Source organism: Terrapene carolina, unplaced genomic scaffold (genome assembly GCF_002925995.2).
Source record: "Terrapene carolina triunguis isolate 2854851 unplaced genomic scaffold, T_m_triunguis-2.0 Scaffold85, whole genome shotgun sequence".
Classification (NCBI taxonomy): Eukaryota; Metazoa; Chordata; order Testudines; family Emydidae; genus Terrapene; species Terrapene triunguis.
Genome location: NW_020664436.1, coordinates 9,240,806 through 9,263,207, shown reverse-complemented (window position 1 = coordinate 9,263,207; position 22,402 = coordinate 9,240,806). Strand labels below are relative to the sequence as shown.

Genomic DNA, 22,402 nt, shown 5'->3' with positions numbered 1-22,402 from the left:
TAAATCAAGATTAGATGTTTCTCTAAAAGATCTGCTGTGGGAATTATTTTGGTCAAGCTCTATGGCCTGTGCTATACAGGAGGTCAGACTGGATGATCACAGTAGTCCCTTCTGGCCTTGGAATCGATGATTCTATAAAATATGCCAAATTTCCCCTCCTTTTTCCTGTAGGACAAACCTGTCTGTATGGATTGTGTCTGTGCTTCTGCTGTTGTCTGTAGCACCCCCTAGTAGGCACATGGTAAACTGATGCATGCTCAGTCAGTCACTGCACTGCTCCTCTTGGGAACACACTTGTAATGTCATTATTCTTGTGGGAGTCAGGAAAAACTCCATCCAAGTCACTAGAGTTAAAATGGTGTAAGAGGACCAGGCCCACTACTTGCAGGAACAGCAGTGATATTAAAATTATTCTTTGCTTTTGCAAGAGTGCACTGGATGATGTGGAGTTACATATAATACATCAACATCTTAAGGGTCCAGCCTGCTTTAATTGGAGTGAAGGGAAAACGAGGCGTGATTTTTGATTTCACTTACACCAATTGTACGTTGATGTAATTCCATTTGTTTCAACAGTTACTTCTAACTGAGTGAGATCAGAAATGGGTCTAAGGACCCCAAAGGAACGACATTGGTCTTTCAAGCTAGCAAAATGAGTTTGGAAAAGTGTCCCTGGGTGTACAGTAGTTGAGAAGCAGCTGCTGACCCTAATATTATTTACACCTAACATTTAATTGTAAAACGTACTAACAAAATACTTAGGGAAACTAGAGCATACAATGTATTTCCTGTTAAGAGACACTTGTTACTTTAGCACTGTGCAATGTACAATATTTAATGTGAACTACGGTGGTTTCAAAATTGATAAAACATTTTTTGTGCCCTGAGACTTTGTATGCCAAGTTTCATCAGGGAGCAAATGATTATTGCTAAGCAATTATGAAATTAGGGACTTATAATGGAAAATCCAACAGCAGTGCTCCAATACGTGGAAAAAACACACAAGAAAGCTTTTCATATCTTCTCCCACATGGGAGAAGTAAATATCCTCAAGTATGAAGGGTATTCCACCAGAATAGTGTTAAGGTTGGTTTAATCAAGAGGTAAAAACACACCAGTCTATAAGTATTACTGAAATAAGAAGTAAAGACACTGGAAGTGCACATGTTGGAAGAGACAAAGTATAGTGCAGATTAAGGGTCTCTCTGGATTTTTGGTATTCTCAATATTTGTATATTGCAAGTTTAGCTTTCATTTTAAAATAAGGTTTTTAGTCTTTCTGTTCGCATAGAAATTTTTCCAGATGTGACCCACTGAAATTCTGACTTCCTGGGTTGATAAACTCACTGAAACAGTAGCTTTGAGAGGTGTGAATTTATGAGGGTTAATTTTGAAATCCAGTGAATGTTGTATAAATGTTAACTGCTGTGCTGCTAATAAAAGCTTTACTTCTAATGTGCTTTATTCAGAGTGTTTTGAATTGTTTGAAAGGGCATTCTACGAGAATACAGCTGCAGGATTTAGAAATGCCTATAATTTAATTTTTTTTTATTAAATATTTAATTTTGTTTGGTCCTCAACGTTGGACTCTGAGGGAAACAGGTGATATGGGAGGATTAGACCGTCTCTATAGAAGGGTGAATGTTGCACTCTCATGTGGGTAGTGAAAAGCTGAAGATTGGAGAATGATTTTCTATTTTTTTAAGGTAAATAAATCAAATTAATTTAAAACTACTCAAAAATACCAAATGAACAGTATTCTTGTATTTTGAGTAAGTTTACATAAAAGTAAATCCCACAGTATTTTCCAAAAATTTCATTGGGTTCTGGAAAAGAAAATTCAACAACTATCCAGAGTCCTTATAGTAACACATAGAAACCATGAGTTTATTAGTATTCTTGTGACAGTCAAACTTGTACAATCAAGTTATCTAGAAAGGTGTTATTAATGTGTGTGTGAGACATACACACATACATTGAAGAATATTATTAATTATCCAATAAATCTAGTTTATATATAATGACATTTTAAAAGGTAGCTTCTGGAAAGATTTTTGTTGACTTTATTAAGTATATTTTTCTGTATGAACAAAGAATCATAGAATGTGTGCGGTGGAGAAGGACATGAAAGAAAAAAATATAATAAATCTGATATCAGAGGGGTTACCTACAGTGGGCTACTGTGTGAGTCTTTCACCTTCAGGTTCAAATTCTGCCTTGGATTAAAAATGAAAATTTATGGTTTTTGGTCTTGTTCTAATTCACAGGGAATATTTGTTCCTCAAGTTATGCGTCTGCCCAACTTGGCATGATTATTCTTGGCAGTTTATGCTTAAAAGAGGCACAAGATTAATATAGTAGGAGTGTTATAGATCAGTTTTAGAAATGTTCTGTCAGAGCAACGTGTGGAAATGTTTACAGTGACTGCTGCAGTATAAATCAAAATCTAAGTGTACTCTGCAGCCGGAAGGTATCTGGTGGATCCAGGGCGACTCCATCCCAGTCACTCCATGGTATTTTTCCCCAGTTGGCCACATGAATTTCTTGCAGCTTGGACCAAAGAAGCAGCACTGAGAGGCTGATATCCTCACAGAAGTTTCTAGAATTTGTGGGACTGTCTCTGAGGCCCCATGTTCCTTCCCATGTGAGAGAGACCTTTGCAGAGTTTTTGGGACCTGTGCCAGAGCACCACCTAAAACCAAGCCTGATTGGCCCAAAAAACTTGTGAAAACCTCAAAAAAAGGGGGGAGGGGGCAGTTTATTTATTTGTTTGGTGGGTTTTTGTTGTTGTTGTTGGTTTTTAAGCTTCCCCACAGGCAAGCAGGAAAAAATGCAGGCCACATGACTGCAAAAAAACAACTGCCCCATGCCACAAAAACAAGCCAAAAGTTACTTTATAATAACCTGATTTGGCAACCTCATGACTTTTCCTGTTAATATAGATGAGACACAACTACTTGCTTTCCTCTTATCACATTCAATCCTATTCTTCAGGAAATGGGTGAGGAGCATGTCATGATTACATTACACTGCTGTTTACCAGACTTTCATCCTCCATCTGTTAATTAATGCAATTTTCCTTAACAATACTTCAAAAGTAAAATCTGGGTATTCATGTGGATATTGGAGCACTTTGAAGTATCAGCTTTTACGAGAGTTTAAGCTTTGTTCTCAGGACAAAACTTCCAGAAGGAGACCCTATAGAATGCAGGCAGAAAGCAAGTAATATGTACAACTCATACTCCTAGAAAGCTCACTCGCTCATAGATAGGTGCTGCTTAGATTCAGTCCTAGACCGCTACCTTAATTCCAGGCTGCCTGCAAAGCTGTCTTGACAGAACTCATGCTGCACATGTGCAAATTCTGATTTATCAAGTTGATCAGAGCCACACTGTGAGATGTAACTTTTACCCTGCATAACTTTTGAAATATTGCTCCCCCAAAGGGACAGTGGTTGATGGACACTAGCTGAGATCAGTCTCAAGCTGGTGTGGTAAGTTTAGGAATGATCAGAGCCATAGTATGTGGGCTCACTTGGAATTCATACACTTTGTTTATATATATAAACAGATTTTTAGGGGGCTGCATCTCAGTAACCAGTTGCTCTAACAACCTCCAATTTGGACCACTGATCCTACATCAGACCCTCAAAATGTACTTCATTTTCCAAGACAGTCTGAGAGAGCCTGTAGATTGTAGAGCTTTAAAAAATCAGCTGTTAATGAGCTAGTTCCAGTCTTAATTATAGTGGTGCTGCTGCCACATTCTAGTATTTCATTCTTTGTACCTTATTGTTCTTGCCAAACACAGAATAAGGTCCTAGCATATTTAACTATTTGAAATTAGGCTGCTTCTGCAAAGCGGTATCTGAAGCATAACTGTTTTTCAAAGCACTACCAGGCACTCAGAGCATAAATATTTAAGTGGTTCTTTCCAGAAAAAGATATACCAGGTACATTATATATCAGACACATAAGTTAATGAGACATGACTCCTATGGAGGACTCTTTACCAAGTCATGTTTACTGTCAGCAAACAGATTCCAAAAGGAAGCAGCAAGAATTGCATTACTCTCTGGCATGGTGCATTCATATCAGCAAAGTCCGAGGCAAGTGATAGGTGACAATGACATGCCCCAGCTAGAAAGGCAGTGTCTGACATGTCTTTCACTTGTATGAGAAATGGACCACCCAACATGCAATAACCCGAGTCCGGTGATGCTAGCACATGTAACTCTCATTGAAATCATGCTTTGGAAACGCAAGATTGAGCCCATTTTTAACACTTCGTTTTCATTTTGTTGGGTTCTCGTCTATATGATGATCTAAAACAAACCCAGTAAGATTTATGTCTACACTGCAGCTGGGAGGTGTGATTCTCAGCACAGGTAAACAGACTCATGCTAAAAATAGCAATGTGGACGGTGCAACATTAGTGAGAGCTTGGACTAGCCACCTGAACTCGAACCCAGGGGGTTGGACTTAGTCGGCTGGCGAGAGCTGTCGAGTGCTAGCGAGTGCCGCAATATCCACACGGCTGTTTTTAGTGTGTTAGCTCAAGCTGAGCTAGCGTGAGTCTGTCTACCCATGCTGGGAATCACACCTCCCAATTGCTGTGTAGACCTATTCATTGAAGTCTGCGGGAGAGCAGAGTTCTTAATTCAGTGCAAGACTTCACCACCTTGCCACCCATGGTGATTTATCTTTTCTACTTTAGTCTTTGGGGAAGGGAAGACCTACAACACCGAGAGGAGGTTCACTCTTACCCATGAATAGGGTCCGTACAAATTGTCTTGTTTTCCATTGCCTTGCACTTTGTTTTGTCACTTATACCTATACAAAGTGTGTACTTGGGCCTTAAAACTTTCTCAACACCCGTGTTTCTAAATCTTTTCAGGTTGCTAATCACTGATTTGAAGTTTTAAAAAAGAAAGACTCGGTCCCCTGACATTTACTATAAAAGTAGGAGTAAAAAATGTCATTGATCTGTGCAAGTGTTCAAGTGTTTTGAGAGAATGATAGAGAATACTGGTGCTTGATAGATAGGGGTGTGCAGGGAGCAAGATTTTTTCTTTGCTTTAGACTGGAATAAAATTTTCAAGATCTCATGACCACCAGGACAGCCGTTCATGTTCCCCAGGGGTCCTGACCCACCAGTTGAGAAACACTGATCTAAAGTAAGGATTTGTTTTTAATTGTCACTGGTTCTGATCCTTCAGCTCCCCAGTGAGAGCAACTTTCGGAGGCCCAAGCATAGATAGCTCTCTGGCTTCAGCAGCCATTTTCAGCAAGTCTAATCAACACAGTGCTGAAAATGGCTGCCACAACACCTGTGTTAGAGCTACTCTAAGGTACTAAGGCCTCATTTGTACACAAAGTTGCACCGGTTTAATTAAAGGTGTAATGTTCCACAGAGTTGCTTGGTGCAACTTTTGTGGAGCAAGCCTAAACCAAGGGAGGCCAGATTTAAACTGATGTGGAGTGTCCCCCCACAAAACTGCATTGGTTTAACTAAATTTGGTGTAACATCACATCTTTAGTTAAACCCACCCAACTTCTGTTTGTAGACAAGACCTAACAGTGCTGGAGCTCAAGCAGTGTCAGCAACAGTAGAACTTCTTTTTGGTAAATATTCCTTAATGAAGACAAAAGCCTAATTCTTTGCTACCTTGCACCTTGTGTAGTCACTTAGGGTTAAAGCAGTACATCCCCTCTGTTGCATAGTGAATTAGGGCACGTCTACACTGGAAAAGTGAGAGCGCCAAAGGAAAACCGCTGTTGTGCGTTCACACTGATAGCTGCCTGCATAATAGTGTGTTCACACTTGTGGCGCTATTCGGAGCGGTGCACTCTGCGCAGCTATCCCTCAGCGCACCTCTTTTGCCGCTAAGACTTGTGGGAAGGCGGAAGGGGTTGCAGGACATCCTGGGTTCTGTCCCCTGTGATGCATTGCTTCACATCCCAGCAATCCCTGTGCTTCTGTCCGCATTTGGCGCCATCTTTCAACGGTTTGTGTACGTTGCACCCTGCCTTGCCTCTTTCTGGCTGCAGGAATGGATCCCAAGCTGTTGACCAGTATGCTGTTTGCACTGACCAACACGTCACGAGTGGCAGTGTAGTTATTCCTTAAACTACAAAGGCAAGAGGAGTGCGACATTGATCTTGCCACACGTAGTAGTTATGACACGAGAACGCTTGTGACATTCACAGAGATGCTGACCACAGTGGAACGCTGCTTTTGGGCTCGGGGAAACAAGCACTGAGTGGTGGGATCACATCGTGATGCACGTCTGGGATGACGAGCAGTGGCTGCAGAACTTCCGGATGAGGAAAGCCACATTAATGGGACTGTGTGATGAGCTCGCCCCAGCCCTGCAGCGCAAGGACATGAAAATGAGAGCTGCCCTGTCGTTGGAAAAGCGCATGGCAATTGCAATGTGGAAGCTGGCTACTCCAGACTGCTACTGATCAGTCGCTAACCAGTTTGGAGGGGAAAGTTGACCATTGGAGTCGTGTTGACGGAAGTGTTCAGGGCCATTAATCGCATCCTGCTTCGAAAGACCATGACTCTGGGCAGCATGTGTGAGATTGTAGATGGCTTTGCACAAATGGGCTTACCTAACTGCGGAGGGGCGATAGATGGCACGCACATTCCAATTCTGGCACCAGACCACCTAGCCACCGAGTACATTAAGCGCAAGGGGTATTTCTCAATGGTTCTCCAGGTGCTTGTGGATCACCGTGGGCATTTCACAGACATTAACACAGGCTGGTCCAGAAAGGTGCATGATGCACGCATCTTTTGGAACACTGGCCTGTTCAAGAAGCTGCAAGCCAGGACCTTCTTCCCGGACCCGAAGATCATCGTAGGGGAAGTCGAAATGCCCATTGTGATCCTGGGAGACCCTGCCTACCCCTTAATGCCGTGGCTTATGAAGCCATACACTGGGCAACTTGACAGCAGCAAGGAACGGTTCAACAACAGGCTGAGCAAGTGCAGAATGACTGTGGAGTGTGCATTTGGCCGTTTAAAAGCCCGCAGGTGATGCCTGTAAGGGAAGCTGGATAATAACCAATGACAATAGTCCTGTGCTTATAGCCGCGTGCTGTACGCTCCATAATATTTGTGAAAGGAAGGGTGAAAGCTTCACTCAGGGCTGGACCACAGAAGCTTGATGCCTGGAGGCTGAGTTTGAACAGCCAGAGACCAGTGCTATTAGAGGGGCACAGCATGGGACCATAAGGATCAGGGATACTTTGAGGCAGCAATTTGAAGCTGAAAGCCAATAATACTTGTTGCTATGCTCAGGATTGCAGTGCTTGTAATGCTAGGAGGTGATTGATGCACATGATGCAAGAAGGGGCCTTAACCTAATTGTATGTTGCTTTGCAGTGCTCTTTTTGCTTTCACTTAATAGAATAAAGACTGCTTTCAAACAAACACAATTCTTTTATTGAAAGACAACCAGAGGAGAGAGTCAAACGAAAAAATTCATCAGCAGGGAGGGAGAGGGGGGAATGGAAGGTCTCAAGAGGAGGAGAGGTCCCAGGACAGCTACAGATGTTTGTATGTCCAGGGATCATATCCACCTTCTCCTTCGGAGTACGATGCAGCAGGTGCTGTACTTCAGCAGAGCCAAACTGCGGAGGGATGGGTGTTGAGTGCAGTGGGTAGTGGGAGTCCACGCTGCTGGACTGTGAGGAGGGAGGAGTGGAATGCTGCGGGTAGAGAGTGGAGCCAGGAGGTTGATAAGAGTGTGTTGGTGGTGTGGAGGGGGCGCATGGGAAAGAGTTTTGCAACAGTGGCTGCAGGGGAGGGCAGGCGTGGAGCTGCTCAGTTTGAAGAGCTAGTATTGCCTGGAGTGTGTCCGCTTGGTGCTCCATAACTGTTAAGAGCCGCTCCGTGGCTTCTTTCTGGTGTGCCGCATTCTCCTTTCGTTCCCTCTTCTTGCTGTCCCGCCACTCCTTCTTCAATTCCTTTTTCTCAGCGGTGGAGTGCATCATAACCTCACGCATAAAATCCTCCTTAGTTCTTCTTGGACACTTCCTAATTCTTCGCAACCGTTCTGCCGCTGATAACAAAGAGGGAGGCTGGGCTCCCAAGGTCATCTCTGTGAAGTTTAAATGCAACATTTTACAGAAGCAGTATTGTTTGCAACACAGACAACACTGTTTCAGTGCTTTAAAACACAGCCAGTATTCACACACCTGTCACTAACTGGCTGACCCAAGCAAGCACACATAAGCTACAAGACCCCCAAAATGGTGAGTAGCCGCAGGGGCAGGGCAAATCATTGTTCCCGGACCCTGCTGTACACTGGGCATGTGGCTCTTGGGCACTTGGGGAGAGCCAGCACTGTAGGGGGGCCTGATAATCATTCCTGTCCCCACACTTTCCACAGGAGGTGAACATTATGGAAGATATCTCGCTGCTGAGGGTTAGCAGGGAATCAAGGGAGGGTCTTCTCCAAGCCTGTGGCTTCCACCCTGGCCCCTATGCGGCTCACCTGTGTGCAGCAATGGTTCTCCTCTTCTCCCGCCGGGCCCCCCCCGGTTACGGCACAGTGGCGCAGGAAAGTTACCGTTAATGGGGAAGAAACAAAGCAGCTTTGCCGAGGCATGTGTGGGAGCGGATTGCCCAGTGTCTCCACATTTTCCTGGAGATCTGAGGGAGATTCCCGCGAAGTGAGGGAGTGTATTAACAGCCTGTTCCGCCGCTCAAACTAGGCATGAAGTGGGAGACAAGCCTGCTTTCTGCAACCCTCCTGCCCCCAACAACTCGCTTCAGCAATTCCCAAAATCAGATCCACTTACCAGGGGCCTCCTCTCCTGTTTGCGCTTTGTCAAGATCCAACTGCTGTGACTGGCGAGGCTCCTCCGAGGTAGAAAAGAGCTCCTGACTGCATGCGTCTCTGGTCTCCGAGTCATCCTCTGCCTCTGGTTCCCCCTCCCTCTCTTCATCCTCCTCCTCCTCCTGGCTCGATCCACTCTCGACTGGCACATGAGCCAACGAAGTATCCACAGGGGACTTTGCAGTGGAGGTGGGGTTACCACCGAGTACTGTGTCCAGCTCTTTGTAGAACCAGCAGCTCGTGGGCGCAGTACCGGAGCAGCGGTTTGCTTCCCGCGCCTTGTGGTAGGCATTCCGCAGCTCCTTCACTTTGACCCTGCACTGCAATGTGTCCCGGTCGTGGCCCTTTCCTATCATGCATCTAGAAATCTGTCCGGAGGTATCATAATTCTGACGGCTGGAGCGCAGCTGTGACTGCACTGCCTCCACTCCCCAAATGCCGATGAGGTCCAGCAGCTCGGCATTGTTCCAAGCGGGGGATTGTGTGGAGCAGGCATGGCCACCTGGAAAGATGCGCTGAGACCACTGCACGCATCACCAAGCAAACAGGAAGGGGACTTTCAAATTTGCAAAGGAATGTATGGGGTGGGGCTGACGGTTGGTCACCTGAGAGCAGGGCAGTAGAGTTCAAACCAATGGCCAGAGAGGTGAGAACAGGCATTGTGGGACACCCTTCTGATTTCAGAGATATCCTTTCAAGTGTTAATAAGTGCAAGGCTGTTTTAAGATTGCTGATTGAAAGACTAAAATAATACCTCCTAGATGTGTGAATTACCCCATTCATTTCAGTGGGGTGGGTAACTGAAATTTTAGTATGACCATTGTAATGGCAACTTTATCTTATTGTTGTGCATTTTAGTAGAAGCAACTAAGGTGCTAAGGTTTGATTTGTGTGAGGCGGTTTTCCATGGGGGAAAGGCTGCAAGATTTAAAGATGCAAATAGCTGAATGATTTTTCCAAAAGTTTGATATTTATTTTCATCTTCAACATAAGAGGGGACTCTGTGGGGAGAGCAGACATAGGAGGAATGGAGATATCTAGAGGCAGGGGCTCTAAGTTCCATCTGTCCTAGCCTATCCTTGCAGTTCAACTGTCTTCACCACCTGTCTAAACATTGCTGGCATACTTTTCGTCTAATGTTTCATTAAATTGAGGGAATCTAACTAGAGGAAATGAAAACATTTAGGGATAGAATCCATATAAGAAGTGTTTCACACCTTTGGGAAGGGAAGTGGAGAGGAAAGTGTTCCTGAAAATGAACCAGTTCCTTTTATTCTCCCTTCAGCTCACTATGACATCAAATATTTGAAGCTTTCCATGCATTCCCTGTCACTGACAAATATGTCCAGTGGGGAGCAGGAGGTGTGATTTTTCTTATGTGTTTATGTGGGGTTTTTTTCTTCTTTTTTTACAGTTTCTTTTGAGTTAAACTGGGACAGAATGGGTAAATTTAATCTAAAAGGGCTGGGTTGAGCAGTGTTAGGGTAAATCACTTGAACTGAACTGGTGTGTGAATTGGCCTGAATCTTTAATGGAGTAATTAAATTTGTGGCCTGAATCAAAAGGATGCAAACTCCTTTAGCAGGGAGCAACAAAAGAGCTAAACAGTACCAACTGATTTGGTTGGAGCTACTCAGAAGGGATTTGGAGCTATATAAACACAGAAGTTAAGGGATCTTTTCCAGGAAACAGACATATATGTCCTTCTCTCATATTTTCCAGGGCCTGCTACAAATACAGAAATCTAGATGGAATTTCAAAGATAAGAGATGGTAAGTTCTTAATTAAGTATATCAGTACTGCTTATATTATAACTAAGGGCTTGTCTACACTGTACTAACTAGTTTGCCCTGACTTCAGCCATCATTGGCCAGCCATGGGTTGTAGCTGCACCAGAGCCTCTGATCTGGTTTGAGTAATGCATTTTCTGTAGAACCCGTTTCTGTCTTGCATGATGACTCTATTGGCCTTTGGCTTTGTAAGCAGCATAAAATATATTCTGTATGTATTTTGAGTGTCCAGCTTTTCAAGGGAGTTTGCCATTGTGCTAATTGAGGACCCTATCAATGCATATTCTTGTTAGTGTTGACAAACAGGAGAGTATCTGAATAGCAGTCTAGTACTTAATGCATCTCCTTGTTTTTTAAATTCAAAACAAAGAGTGTCTTGTCAGGACTTGAAAAATACATTCATCTGGTGACTAAGTGACAAATCTACAAGGCAAGTACAGAGATTGTCCTGTTAAGTTCTGCAGAGTTGAAGATTATTTTGTATGTTTCTAACTCCAATGTAAATTAAGAGAACCTCCGAAATGTAAACTGATGCAGGCTCAATGCAGTGTCATTTTGTTGAGTTGGCAGATGCACAGATTCGTTGCTTCTAGCTTTGCCAAGCAGCATCAGAGTCAAGTTAACATGGTTCTGGTCACTTTTGACTGCTGCTATTCAGAACCCTGTGAGCAGCAACTGAAGATGTCAAATGTATATTGCTTCTGCTTGGGAAAGCTCTGAGCAGCAACAGAGGCATGCACTGGAGTTAATCAGAGGAGAGAAGGCTCCAAGGGTAGGGGCAAAATAGTGGAGATCCTCTCCCTTTTAGGAGGCATCTCCTTCCTCCCAACAGTTTGGGGGTGAGACTTCAGATTTAAGGCTTGGTCTGAACCCAAAAGTTGCACTGGTGGAACTAAAGGTGTGGTGATGTGCCGATCTTGTTAAACTGGTGCAACTTTGTATGTAGAACAGCGCTAAGACACCTATTAACCAGAGATAGATATGAAAGATGGAGCCCCCAAAAGAGATCACTCTAATAAAAGTTTGAAAACCACTGTTTCATTTGCGGACCCCTTTGGAAATCTTAGATATAGTCTGTGGACCCCAGGTTGAAAGCCACTGCTCTAATAGAAATCCCATCATCACCATCCCAAAAGATGGGATGGGTGTGGGGGCTGGGTTTCTCACCAGGAAATTGCCTCTGGCCTTGCTGGGGATGGTGATGGGAATCTGCCTTTACCTTATGTATTTACCTCTGCCTAGTAGCCCTAGTCCTCAAAAACTAGCTTGTAACTCTTTGTGCAGTGCTGGCTGGGGTATAAACTGAGGCATCCATTGAAAATTTTAGGCTGCATGAGGGAGGCTTATGCTGACTGTGTACTGGGTTGATGAGACTGCTGAAAGGAGTCTGAGACAGCATTATAAATGTTTGCTTGGTACCAAAGAACAGAAGGTAAAACTGCTTGAGTGAAAACAGGGTTATAACTGAAGCAAATACTGAAAATGGGTCATTGAGGCTGAAATGTCTCAGGCCTCGTCTCTATTCAAAGTATGTGGGGGGGGGGGATTTTTGTTGTTTTATTTTTAATTTGAAGGTGATCCTTTTCACCTTTTTTTTATTAAGTTTATTTGTGCCCTTTTTATCTGTTTATTTTACCATCGTGCCTAGGAGCCTTAGTGATGGAGCAGGACCATATTGTGCTATGTATAGCCTTGGCAGAATCTGGGACTTGTATCTCAACTATTAATATTGTATTTTTCACTTTTAAGAATTTTTTTAACTATTTTTAGTTTTACAGTTGCTGTAAAAATTTTTTTTGGGGGGGGGGGCACGGTATGGATAGGGCAACACCAACAGCAGGGCTGCAGGGGGCTACCAGTGCCAACAGCAGGGGCCCAAGACACTGAGGCATAAGATGCAGGGCAGTATGTGGTCATGGCCTGGCAGAGCAGAGACACCCCCCCCCCCCCCCCAGTCAGGACTGCCAGAAGGGAGGATGAGCGCGTGGCCATGGGGTGTTCCTGAACAGTTCCTGCCTGTGGACTGAGCCATTCAGCCACTGCACTGGGTGGTCTCCACCATGGCCGGAGGGAGGTTCATTACTGTTGTCCTCCTCTTCCTCACAGCCCTGGCCATGGGTCTCTGGTCTGCTTCGCTAGGACTGGAATCTTCCTTTCCCTCACCCCTACCTTGTGTCTGCAGGCAGTGGCGGATTAGCCATGGGCCAATGGGGCCCATGCCCAAGAGCACCAGCAAAATGGGTGCCCCCGCGTTGGCTTGCCCTCCTCTGTCCACCCGGCGCTCCTGCCGGGGAGTGGGGGAAGCCCCCATTGCCCAACCCCACTCCTCCCCTGCAGGAGCGCCGGGGGGAATGCAGGGGGAAGGGGTAGGGAAGGGGCCCCACTTGCTCTGGCCCAGGGACCCACAAACCCCTACTTCACCTCTGCCTGCAGGGATCCATTGTCCCGGGCCCTGCCGCAGTTCCAGGAGTTCTCTGCAGCTCTACTATCACAGATCCACTCCCTTACTCTTGTTACAGCAGGGCTGCAGAGGCTGGCATCATGGGCCAATCATCCTGAATGAGAGATGAGGAAGGGTCTTAAAGTTCCTTGGAAGTGAGGACACATAGCTGACGGTTTATATGATGGAGAAAGGGAAGCCAAGGGAGGGATATGAAGGTCACTTTCCAGTGCATGTAGAAGTCACTGGCTATAAGAGTTTTTAACTAGGCACTTAGTTCCTAAAAGTGCACACTAGGAAACTGAATAGCAAGAAGTCAAAAGGGTAAATCTTGCAGAGGGCTGACTTTCAAGCTGGGCCAGTCTTGCTTGTGTTGTTTGGCACCAACAGTGAATTACTCCCACAATTTTGCTCCTTCCTGAATGAATACTAGGCACAGTTAATTGTGGATGTAAAATTTTGCCTGTAAAAACTGGAGGACTGGCTTGAAAATCACACCCAGAAAACCAAGAAATAAAAAAAATTAAAGTGAACTTGACCACCTTGCACATAAATGATGTTTTCTGTTCTTAACCATATAGCTTTATTTCTCATTTTAGTAAATAAATCTAATTGACCACAGATAGCATGCAGCCTGCCTGAATTAATGTTGCTGTTAGAACCTGTAGCCTAATTCCATTGACTTCAGTAGACTTTAACCTGGGATATGGTTTTTAACACTTTCTGCACTTCCTTATGTCCTGTGATTTGTTTCAAATGGGCAATTTTTTGAACTTAATTATAATTGAAGTGCTAATGACAACTGTAGTTAAGGCTGAAGTGGGAGTTTCCATTCTAATATCTTTTCAGGGGGGAGGGATAGCTCAGTGGTTTGAGCATTGGCCTGCTAAACCCAGGGTTGTGAGTTCAACCCTTGAGGGGGCCATTTAGGGATCTGGGGCAAAATCTGTTTGGGGATTGGACCTGCTTTGAGCAGGGGGTTGGACTAGATGACCTCCTGAGGTCCCTTCCAACCCTGATATTCTATGATAACTTTCTAAAATTTTGACCTTTTGGGGAAGCAAAAGAGGGCCTACAGTTAGGCTTCTAAATAAATGATCTGATGCTTTCATTTTCTTGGGGGGAGGCAATGAGAGGTGGTGGGTGCTTAATGCTCTTGAAAATCAGGTATCTTATTTAGATGCTTCAGTATGGGGGTAGGAACCTAAATCTAGGCTCCATGGCTACACTACATCTTAAGCTGTCATAGTTATGTCACTCATGGGTGTGAATTAGCCACCCTCCTGAGCAACGTAACTTATGCCAACTTAAGTGTTGGTATGGTCAACGCTATGTCGGTGGGAGAGCTTCTCACGCCGACATAGCTACTGCCGCTTGCTCGGGCTGGAGTAGTTAAGCCGACAGGAGACCTCTCTCCCGTCGACTTAGCGCGGCTACACTAGAGAGCTTACAGTGGTGCAGCTGTGCCGCTCGCTGTAAGCCATAGCCTTTTACACCATTTTTTGAAAATCTTGGCTATACAAGTCTAACTTTAAACTTTCTCAGACCTATCTAAATCGTAATGTGTATAGGCCTCTGTGTTAAAGTGTGTGGGTTTTTGTTTAAAAAGTTTGAGGGGTTTTTTCTTTTAAATGTCAATGTAGAAACCTTTGAATATCATTGCTGCCTCTCCAGATTGAAGATGACTGACAGAGTGAGAGAGAAACTGAGATAGTGAGTTTACCAAGTGAACTGTGCTCAGCAACCGTGTCTAAGGAACTCTGACTTCAAAAAACTATGAAGTCAGGAAGAGGTTAGCTAGCCTTGTTAGACTAAAGCCTTTTATCCTGCTTAATGAAGGGAAGCAACATCATAAAGCTAATCTGTAGGCTGGAACTGTCAGTACCATTACTAATTTTTTTTGTAAAAGCAAGGCTGAGTGAACCATGAAGAGTAAGCTAATAACCTGCTTTGTTTCCCATACAGGTTTTCTCAGGTTTTGGAAGTAATAGAGTACTTGGTCACTAACTCCTCACCTGAAGGACGGTCGTATGCTTAAACTTGGAAAGCTCTACATTGAGGTTCTTCAGCTCTCTTAATTCCCAGATTCTCTTTCCCAGAAGAAATGGACCCTGATTGTGAGAGGCATCCAAGTCAATAATGTGACAACGATAACATTGAAAGTCTGCTGGAGAAGAATCGCTAATTCTTATAAGAAGTGTTTTGGTTTTTTTTTTTTTCATCCCTTATAAAACAGACCAGACCACCTCAAAATCTGCAAACAAAATGCCAGCTAAGACACCCATCTACCTGAAAGCTGCCAATAATAAGAAAGGGAAGAAATTCAAATTAAGGGATATTTTGTCTCCTGATATGATCAGTCCACCACTTGGTGACTTTCGCCACACCATACACATTGGGAAAGAGGGACAACATGATGTTTTTGGGGACATCTCATTTCTGCAAGGAAATTATGAGCTGTTGCCTGGGAATGAGGGAACACCAAGAGTTGGTCAGTTTGGTGGACATAATGAGTTCTTAAGGGCAAACAGCACCTGTGACTCCATGTTTACAGAAACTCCTTCACCCGTGCTCAAAAATGCCATCTCGCTTCCTGCCATTGGTGGTTCTCAAGCCCTTGTGTTGCCCTTATTGTCACCAGTGACATTTAATTCAAAGCGGGACTCCTTTGGGCCATCAAAGAATGCAAGGCTTAGTTGTGAGCCCGTAATGGAAGAAAAATTGCAGGAGAAAAGCAAACAGTTGGAGAATGGGGAAATGTACAAAGATGACATCCTATGGGAGCCGAATGGTTCTGGGTCGCATTATATTAATGGCAGAGAGAGTCATTCATCCAGCCTTTCTGAACAATGCACTGATTGGCAAACAGTTGACTTACTTGATGACAGTCATCTCTCATGTGAACTAACCAAGGCAGAGACTAAGTCAGAAGAATCCCTTTCAGATCTTGCAGGCTCGCTTCTTTCATTGCAGCTTGACCTGGGACCCTCACTTCTGGATGAGGTCCTCAATGTAATGGACAAAAATAAATCCTAGGACTGTTGTACTTTTTTGCCTCTTTGTAAATGATACATTAAAAAAAAACCTGAAGAATATATATATTAAAAGAGCAGCTGTATTTGCAGTTGTTTGGGTTTTCTAAAAATCTTTAAAAATATTTTTTTATGTTTTTCATGGGGTTTTTTTTTTTTAGTATGGTAAACATCTCGTAGCAAGAGGATACATTTTAATAAAAGTTTTCAGCAACCATACAAATGTCTTTCAAATACCAGTATTAGTTATCAAAAAATTAAGAAATGTTGTTTGGGGATAATAATACTACTTGTGACCATTAGCTTAACTGACCTTCAGTGGCTTTTGAGTAATCAATCTGTAAGCATCAGACTAGAGACTTATGAGGTGAAGAATAAATATTAATTATTTCAACATTGCTTTACATCTAAGATTCTTTCTAGAATCTTAAATTGTTTAAATTAGTACTATTTCTTTTAGCTGCACTGTAGCTAGTTTTTCAGTGTTGAACAATTGTTCTGTGTTCAAATATGAACAACTTGGGGTTATTCAATTTAAATATGGGTCAGAGCCTCAGGTGCTAAGGATCTGGCCCTATATCTATAGATCAGATCATAGACCATACGTTGTAAACACAGGTAACATAAGCAAAATATTACTGTATTTAAATTATTTTAAAAGTTAAAATATATATTTTTGTGCTTATTTAGCTTTTTTTTTTTTTTTTTTTTTTTACTGCAGAGTCTACATTTACAGATAGAGTATCATCAAAGTAGTTGCTTGACTTCATTGGCGGTCCTCTGTAAACTGCATTTTTGAGTGTTTGAAAAAATATGTATTGATAACTTAGCTTTTTCCTTCATTTACTACCAGAAATGCTTAAACTTGCAGCTGATTGTCACCTTTTAAAGAAGGCACTGATTACTCACCGTGTGTAAAGAGACTGTGCTGCAATGTGATGTTTTGGGAAATGTGGATCCTTAACTACACTACATACATAAATTGCATAGATACTCTGAGCAATACAATAAAGAATAAATGTTTGAATTCCCCTGTCTCTGTGATTAAATACATAGCTCTCACATGAAATATTGGGTCTGATTTAGGCTTGTCAGTTTTGGATGGGTGTATTCCTGGAGATTTCATCACATGACGTCTCTAATTAAAGATTAATCTTTAATTCCTGGAGACTCCAGGACAATCCTGGAGGATTGGCAACCTGAGGGCTGATTGTCCACTTCATGGAGCAACATTAGTGGAAAATGAGTCATGCAGGAGACAGAGTCAGCCCCATTATCTTAATTAAACGTTAGTCTCTCCAAAGTTAAAAGTAGATAGAAGTTTTACTAAAAGGTCAAGTCTTTCTAAGCTAATTAAAAGAAAACTAATGCAGATGAAAAGAGTTTTTAATTGCAGCTGAGGGGTGAGGTTCTATCCTCCACCCAGCTCCCTTTGTGCTGGATAAAAGGGCCAGAGAAGTATAAAGGCGCCTTAAACACCCATATTCAGATGGGGAGAATTCCTCCAGTACAGACACAGCCATAAAGTTTCCTTTTGAGGACTTCATTGCAAGCTCCAGCCCCCCTGTAGGGGTTTGAGTTTGGGGGAGGAAGGGTATGTCAGGTGGGGTTGAAGTGTATGGTGCTGCACGGATTCTGGTTGCTGTAAGAGTGTGTGTGTGAGAGAGAGAGAGAGAGAGAGAGAATTGTGGCAGGGAGAAAGCACAGAAACCAAAATTTTGCAAATGAAACTTGATAATTTTGGATAAACAAATGGTTCCTCTTCAAAACCTACAGAACCAAAATAACTTTCTGGGGTTTTTTTGTGGGTGGGTGTTGGTGGCTTAAACTAGTTCTAATTACTACTGCGTAGAATCAAACCCTTTTGCCTAGACCAATTGCTGGACTTCAATTAGGCCCTACCCAACTCCCAGTTGGATAAAGGACTCCATGAGCCTATTCAGGGCCCATTATGGAGAGGCATTCTTCCCTGAGCTGACTGAGGGAAAATCTTCAAAAGGACTACAGTTAAAGAATGAGATTGGGCTATTCTCTTCCCTATTGGACTGTTTCTGAAAATTAGCCTGAGGAGCCATTGAGGCTGGTCTTTTGCTTTTGGCTCCCTTAACACTGATGATGGACTGAATTCTGAGGATTTTCTTTTAAACCCATGTTTTTCCTTTTGTGCAAACTTTGAGATTCAACAGAGTTGCCCCGCGAGGACTGAGTAAAATGGAGAGTCTGATCATCTCCTGCAGAACAAACTGGGAACAGGAGCTCTGCGGCTGTATTACATTTGTATGGGGAACTTTGTGGGACTAGTTGGGGAGAATGCATGTACCACCACCCATACTTTGGAGGCTTACAGAGATTCCTGGTGGAGTTGGGATTATGATGAGGTCCTTACCCCAGGCAGCCTGAGTAGAGGGAAAGAGCCAATTAACCCTGTGATAGGCTCCATGTGGGAGAGAGTCAAGGCTAATGTGCTTTTAATTGATGATGAAGCACAGCTGGATGAGGGGAAGGCTTGCAGTCACTCTGAGTTTAGAGAAGAAAAAGAAGAAACCAGGGGGAGCATAGAGGCTCTGGGATCCTGGCCATAGGTGCTGACTCCATGGGTGCTCCAGGGCTCAGCCGATTAGCTCCTTCCCCTCCCTCCCAGTGCCTCCTGCCCACCACACTCAGCTGTTCAGGGGCATGCAGGAGATGCTGTGGGGAGGGTGCAAAGTGAGAGCAGCGTAGAACGAGGTGGGGTGGGGCTTTGGGGAAGGGATGGAGTGGGGGTGGGGGTTGAGCACCCCCCAGGAAATGACAAAAGTCAGCGTCTGTGATCCTGGCTCTGAGGTAAGGGCATACATCTCGAGGAGGATGGAGAAGGATTCCAATCAAGACAAAGTAGGAAGTAGCCCAGAGAAACTGCAGCAAGGTTTGAGAAAGTGCAGATCTTTGCTGCTTCCTGTATGATCCCTGGGCTGGAACATGGGTTCCCCTACCCGCCAGTGGGGAAATGGCACAGGCTGGGTAGTGGAACAGAAGATTGGCTGAGACAGATGGCCTAGTGGGACTTCGATACCCCAGAAGCAGAGGACTGTAGTGACCTGGCTGGAGGGCTAAGCCACAAAGAGCACCCTGACTCATGCAGAGAGAGAAAGAGGCTGTGGTTCACATGAATGAGTGACAGAAGAAGGGATTAGACCTGGAAGGAGCTAGTTCCCAGAGGCAGTTAGAAGGCGGTGTCCCAGGGAGGAGTGACTCCCATCACAGGAAGGATGGGGGGGAAATATGCAGCCAATGGTTCGGTAGTAGGTGAGAGCCCCACATGAAGGAAGGGAGGGTCTGCTGGCATGATCACACTGAGGAAAAACCTTTCCTCTAATGGGCATAAAGGCTAAAATCCTGACCCCATTGAAGAGTCGATGCGAGTTTTACCATAGGTGTCAATGAGGCCAGGTATCAGAGGGGTAGCCGTGTTAGTCTGAATCTGTAAAAAGCAACAGAGGGTCCTGTGGCACCTTTAAGACTAACAGAAGTATTGGGAGCATAAGCTTTCGTGGGTAAGAACCTCACTTCTTCAGATGTCTTGCATCTGAAGAAGTGAGGTTCTTACCCACGAAAGCTTATGTTCCCAATACTTCTGTTAGTCTTAAAGGTGCCACAGGACCCTCTTTTGCTTTTTAATGAGGCCAGGATTTCACATAAACACTGTTGTTATAAGATGCTTCTCTAGAACTGACCTCAGGAATATATATTGTATCTGTCTTCCAGGAAATAGTGATAGAGCCCATGGATGATCCAAATATTTTATCACCCTCAAAAAGTCCATTAAGGATCTCTACTAATTCCAGCCATGCTACAAGTTTAGTTTTAAAAACAGTTCTTTCCTAGTTTCAGAGTGGTAGCCGTGTTAGTCTGTATCAGCAAAAACAACGGGGAGTCCTTGTGGCACTTTAGAGACAAACAAATGTATTTGGGCATAAGCTTTTGTGGGCTAAAACCCACTTCATCAGATGCATGCTTTTCTTTCCTACACTCCCACCCCCTAAATCTGCTACTGAATCTGCCTGTGCTCCTTTAGCTACGGTACTTAAATGCGCCCTTTACTGTAGTAGTTGAGCACCTGATAATCTTTGATGTACTTCTGACAGCACCTGTGTGAAATGAGGCAGTGCTATTATCCCCGTTTGTACAGAGAGAGAACTGAGGCCCAGAGAGGCTACGTGACTTGCCCAAGGTCACACAGGAAGTCTGTTGGAGCAAGGACTTGGTCCCTGAGCTCTCAAGTCCTAGGCTAGTGCCCTAACCACAGGCCATCTTTCTTACCCCATCATGGCTATTCTGGAAAGTTCTTCCAGGCTACATACTGAGAGTCTCCCATTTGTAGCCTGGCAGTGTGGGAAGGGGAAAAGCCAGTTTATTATACAGAGAAGAGAGACCACAACATCGTGGAACCTCTCATGAACTCAGTAGTTCTAATCTTTCCACCTACCAGTTGACTCAGCACTAGTGTGTTTGAAAGTTATGGGGAATATGGAAGAAGGATTTTGAGTTTCTATAACAGACTTGCTCTTTCTCTGTGTAGGGCAGCTTCACACAAAACCAGGATTTGCAACCTTTCCAGAGCTTGCATTTGATCAGAAGTGTGATTTCTTTGTATAAATAAAAATTGCGAGGCAGTTGGATCACGCTCTTTAAGAAAAATCAGCCTCTTATGCTGCTTTTAAGGTAATGTGGTTTTTAGAAAGTTGTTTTTCACTCCAGGTTAAGCTTTCAACTAGTCTTACTACTGACTTAGCCTTTTATGTTTCATGTTCTTTTAATAAATCCCTTGCCCATTTTGCTGAACACTCAACGCATTTTGTTTAAACAGCTATGTACAGTGCTTAATTTGTGCCAGGGCTGAATCTCAGCACCTCTAGGCTTGGCAGTTCATAGCCCCGGCACCTCTGGCTGTGTCAGTTATGAAAGTAAAAAATATTACTTGAGCCCTGGCACCTCTTTCATTACAAATTAGGCACATAGCCAGTGCCCAATCTTAACCATCAGTTCTTTTTATTTGATCTCGTAATTAGACTGCTGAATGAGTGATATGGCCTAGAGACACTGTCGTGGAGTAGACTGATCTAAAGCCGCAATCTTGATTGCAGGCAGAAAGGATGGTGAGGATGGAAATCTCTTCAAATGCACATTTGCAACTGAAGCAGAAGGTAAAGGAAGTTAATGGCAAAATAAGTTGCATCATGTATAAATGTTGCTTTTTTCCAAGTTCCCCCAGCATGAAAGTTTCCCTAATAGCACATGCTGGATCTGTGAATAAGCTTAGGTTTGCCAAGCATACATGTAAGATTTACAGCACATTTAAAAATCGGACTGGATTCAGATCGAACGTAATTTTTAAAATGCACACTTCTGTAAAACACCTCTGTTTTACCCAGCTCTCTCTAGCCTCATCTGACATTGTAGCTGTCACAATATGCATTGTCATAGAATCATAGAATATCAGGGTCATCTAGTCAAACCCCCTGCTCAAAGCAGGACCAATCCCCAACTAAATCATTCCAGCCAGGGCTTTGTCAAGCCTGACCTTAAAAACCTCTAAGGCCTGGTCTACACTAACCCCCCAAGTCGAACTAAGGTACGCAACTTCAGCTACGTGAATAACGTAGCTGAAGTCGACATACCTTAGTTCGAACTTACCGCGGTTCAGACGCGGTCCACACGCGGCAGGCGGGCTCCCCGTCGACTCCGCGGTACTCCTCTCGCCGAGCTGGAGTACTGCAGTCGACGGCGAGCACTTCCTGGTTCGACTTATCGCGTCCAGACCAGACGCGATAAGTCGAACCCAGAACTTCGATCCCCAGCCGCCGAACTAGCGGCTGGGTGTAGACCAGCCCTAAGAAAGGAGATTCCACCACCTCCCTAGGTAACCCATTCCAATGCTTCACCACCCTCCTAGTGAAAAAGTTTTTCCTAATATCCAACCTAAACTCCCCCCACTGCAACTTGAGACCATTACTCCTTGTTCTGTCATCTGCTACCACTGAGAACAGTCTAGATCCATCCTCTTTGGAACCCCCCTTCAGGTAGTTGAAAGCAGCTATTAAATCCCCCCTCATTCTTCTCTTCTGCAGACTAAACAATCCCAGTTCCCTCAGCCTCTCCTCATAAGTCATGTGCTCCAGCCCCCTAATCATTTTTGTTGCCCTCCGCTGGACGCTTTCCAATTTTTCCACATCCTTCTTGCCATGTGGGGCCCAAAACTGGACACAGTACTCCAGATGAGGCCTCACCGATGTTGAATAGAGAGGAATGA

At 44.0% G+C, this 22,402-nt stretch overlaps 1 protein-coding gene across 1 annotated transcript; it reads left to right on the top strand.

Annotated features, from left to right (window-relative positions):
• The first annotated feature begins 10,574 nt into the window (after positions 1–10,574).
• CDC42EP3 (CDC42 effector protein 3) lies at positions 10,575–17,140 on the top strand. The gene is made up of 2 exons (XM_029911015.1): positions 10,575–10,623; positions 15,047–17,140. The coding sequence occupies exon 2, from the start codon at positions 15,347–15,349 to the stop codon at positions 16,115–16,117; it is 771 nt and encodes a 256-aa protein (XP_029766875.1). The 5' UTR covers positions 10,575–10,623; positions 15,047–15,346; the 3' UTR covers positions 16,118–17,140.
• The last annotated feature ends 5,262 nt before the right edge of the window (positions 17,141–22,402 follow it).